General features: G+C 29.7%; 2 protein-coding genes across 2 annotated transcripts in view; both read right to left on the bottom strand.

Annotated features, from left to right (window-relative positions):
- LOC106690053 (odorant receptor 10-like) overlaps nt 1–2259 on the bottom strand; it is a 55318-nt gene that overhangs the window by 23859 nt on the left and 29200 nt on the right. The gene's annotated exons all lie outside the window — the stretch shown is intronic.
- The window catches only part of LOC106690052 (odorant receptor 4), an 8781-nt gene that overhangs the window by 3626 nt on the left and 2896 nt on the right, over nt 1–2259 (bottom strand). The window contains exon 4 of the mRNA XM_014435318.3: nt 48–203. Coding sequence (XP_014290804.1) covers nt 48–203 — 156 coding nt within the window. The remainder of the gene's footprint in view (nt 1–47; nt 204–2259) is intronic.

The raw sequence follows: 2259 nt of genomic DNA, 5'->3' as shown, positions 1-2259 counted from the left end.
TAATTTAATTTGGTTATTTATGGTTTTCCTCCTCGGCCTTTACTCACCGCTCCTAAGGTTTCCAAGTTCACTGGGTACATCACAATTGCAGTGAGAGTGGAACTCTTTCTTGTCCTGACCATCAACATCTGTGCCGCCTTCCTGAACTTCACGTCGGCCTTGTACCAATCGCTAGAGTATATTGCAAATTGGAGATCCGTACTCTAAAAGAAAAAATGAATTGAACTCATCAAATGAAGTAGGCTTGTAACATAATAAAAACATTCATTGGCCGTTAGACAGAAAATCAAATCTTTCTGTTTATTACAAGCGTCTTAGGTAGAAAGAAGTCCTGTGAACTATTTGGATTAATTAAATCCAACGATGGGGACGCCTGAGGGATTCCAACAAACAAATTATACAAATATCCTAAACCAGTTACTAAACTCTGAACCAGTTAGGGGTACCAACAAATGTCCCAATGGCGTTGAGAAACGACGAGTCTGTAATTGTAAAAGTCTTTAAATTCATCCATCAGACTAACTTAATAACCAGCCTTTAATTATTATAATTATCTATTTAACCTGCCTTATTTTTAAAATTAGAACAGTCAGTTATCTGCTTTTCACCATCCTTTCCCATTATTATACAAAACGATTATTAAACAAATTATAATTGCCACAAATTTAATTATAATTGGTGCGGATCAGTACACCATACCAAAGCTATGACTAAAAGAACTAGGCCTTACCAAAGCCAACAACCAGAGGGCGTTGATGACCAGGCTGTTAAACGCCCTTTCAAAACTAATAAACAACAACAAATATCCTAAAGTTCTGAGAGGAATTATCAATACACCCTAGTACACCAGAAATTACGTCCCCCAAAATCTTCAAATACTCACAGTTGTTGAATTTTTTTTAAAAACATTGTGCAGTCGTATCAATAGCGACTTCAAAGAAACAATTGCTCAAAGTTTATGGATAATTTGAAGCCAAGTTGTAATAATATTAAAACAATATTATGTATATTTGCTCTTATTTATTGAGTCTGTGAACGTTAGCCTTCTTGAACTAGATTGTTAATAAGTTTATAATTAGTTTGTTTATAATTTCACTAAATAAAAAACTTAGTTTTATTATCCTACAGTCACTCAAATTTACAGTGATTCAACTTATGTATAGCCATATTTATTCATTTTTTTCTTATTTAATTTATAGTTTAGGATTGAAAAATTTGGTAAAGCTGTACAATAATTAACATCGGGAGAATTTAATTAAAAAAAAAAAAATGATGAATGTTTTGGGAATAAAATTTTGGGTAAGTAAGTAAGTAAAATAAAGTTTTGGGTAGCTATGAAAAATTCCCTCTCTTCTTCTTGAGAACGTTGTTATAGAGAACGTTCATTACTCCGTCTGTGTTAGTTGTGATGATGGGGAATTGCAATATATATATTTTTTAATATTATTATATTATATTACCTATGTATATCATTTTTAATTTTAAAAAATAGTTAGTCCTCAAAACTCAAATACAAAATTGAAAACCTAAGCGAAAGGAAGTGTTTTATAAAAGTTTAGTGGAAATTTAAAAAAAAAGGAAGAATTTTGCTTGGAATAAGTTTTAAGTATTTCTTTCCACATAGTACCTTGCATAATTTTTTCATGAGATAGTTTTAAAAAGATGAAAAATTGAATTTCAGCTTTCATTAAAGAAATATAGAGTCATTTAATACAATTAGTTTCTTCATAGCTCTTCAATTATAGAAAAATATATAGGTTTTATTTAGAGTCATTTAGTTTTTTATATAGTTGTGCATAAATGTCAGGAGTGTTTAACGAGTTTAATTTGATTCAAACAAGATTAGATAAATTTTCTATGTATTAAAAATATAAAATAGATGATTATCAGGATTAGGGTGTTATATACACAATTTAAATTTTTTCCTACTTGATTTGCACACAGTGGCTTTATTACTGTTGGTTTTTCACTGTACGAAAACCCTATCTTTACTAATGAATTTCAAACGATTAACCTTCTAAACATACTGCAGTTTATGTGTTTCCAGAGTATGAAGTTATATTGATTTTTATTTTACAGATTTATTGACATGCATTTTACTTCTCTGTTCCTTTGGGTCGTAACTTAATGTTGTTATACTTGAAGTCTACACCATTAGATGATTTCAAACAGACAAACCCTACAATTTGATACAGATTTATTCAGTAGTTACTGCGCTTAGCGATAAAATATATGTATGAATATATATATATATATATA

Source organism: Halyomorpha halys, unplaced genomic scaffold (assembly GCF_000696795.3).
Source record: "Halyomorpha halys isolate HHAL.00 unplaced genomic scaffold, Hhal_1.1 Scaffold1561.1, whole genome shotgun sequence".
NCBI lineage: Eukaryota > Metazoa > Arthropoda > Insecta > Hemiptera > Pentatomidae > Halyomorpha > Halyomorpha halys.
The sequence above is the reverse complement of the archived record's forward strand: the minus strand, read 5'-3'. Positions and strand labels throughout refer to the sequence as shown.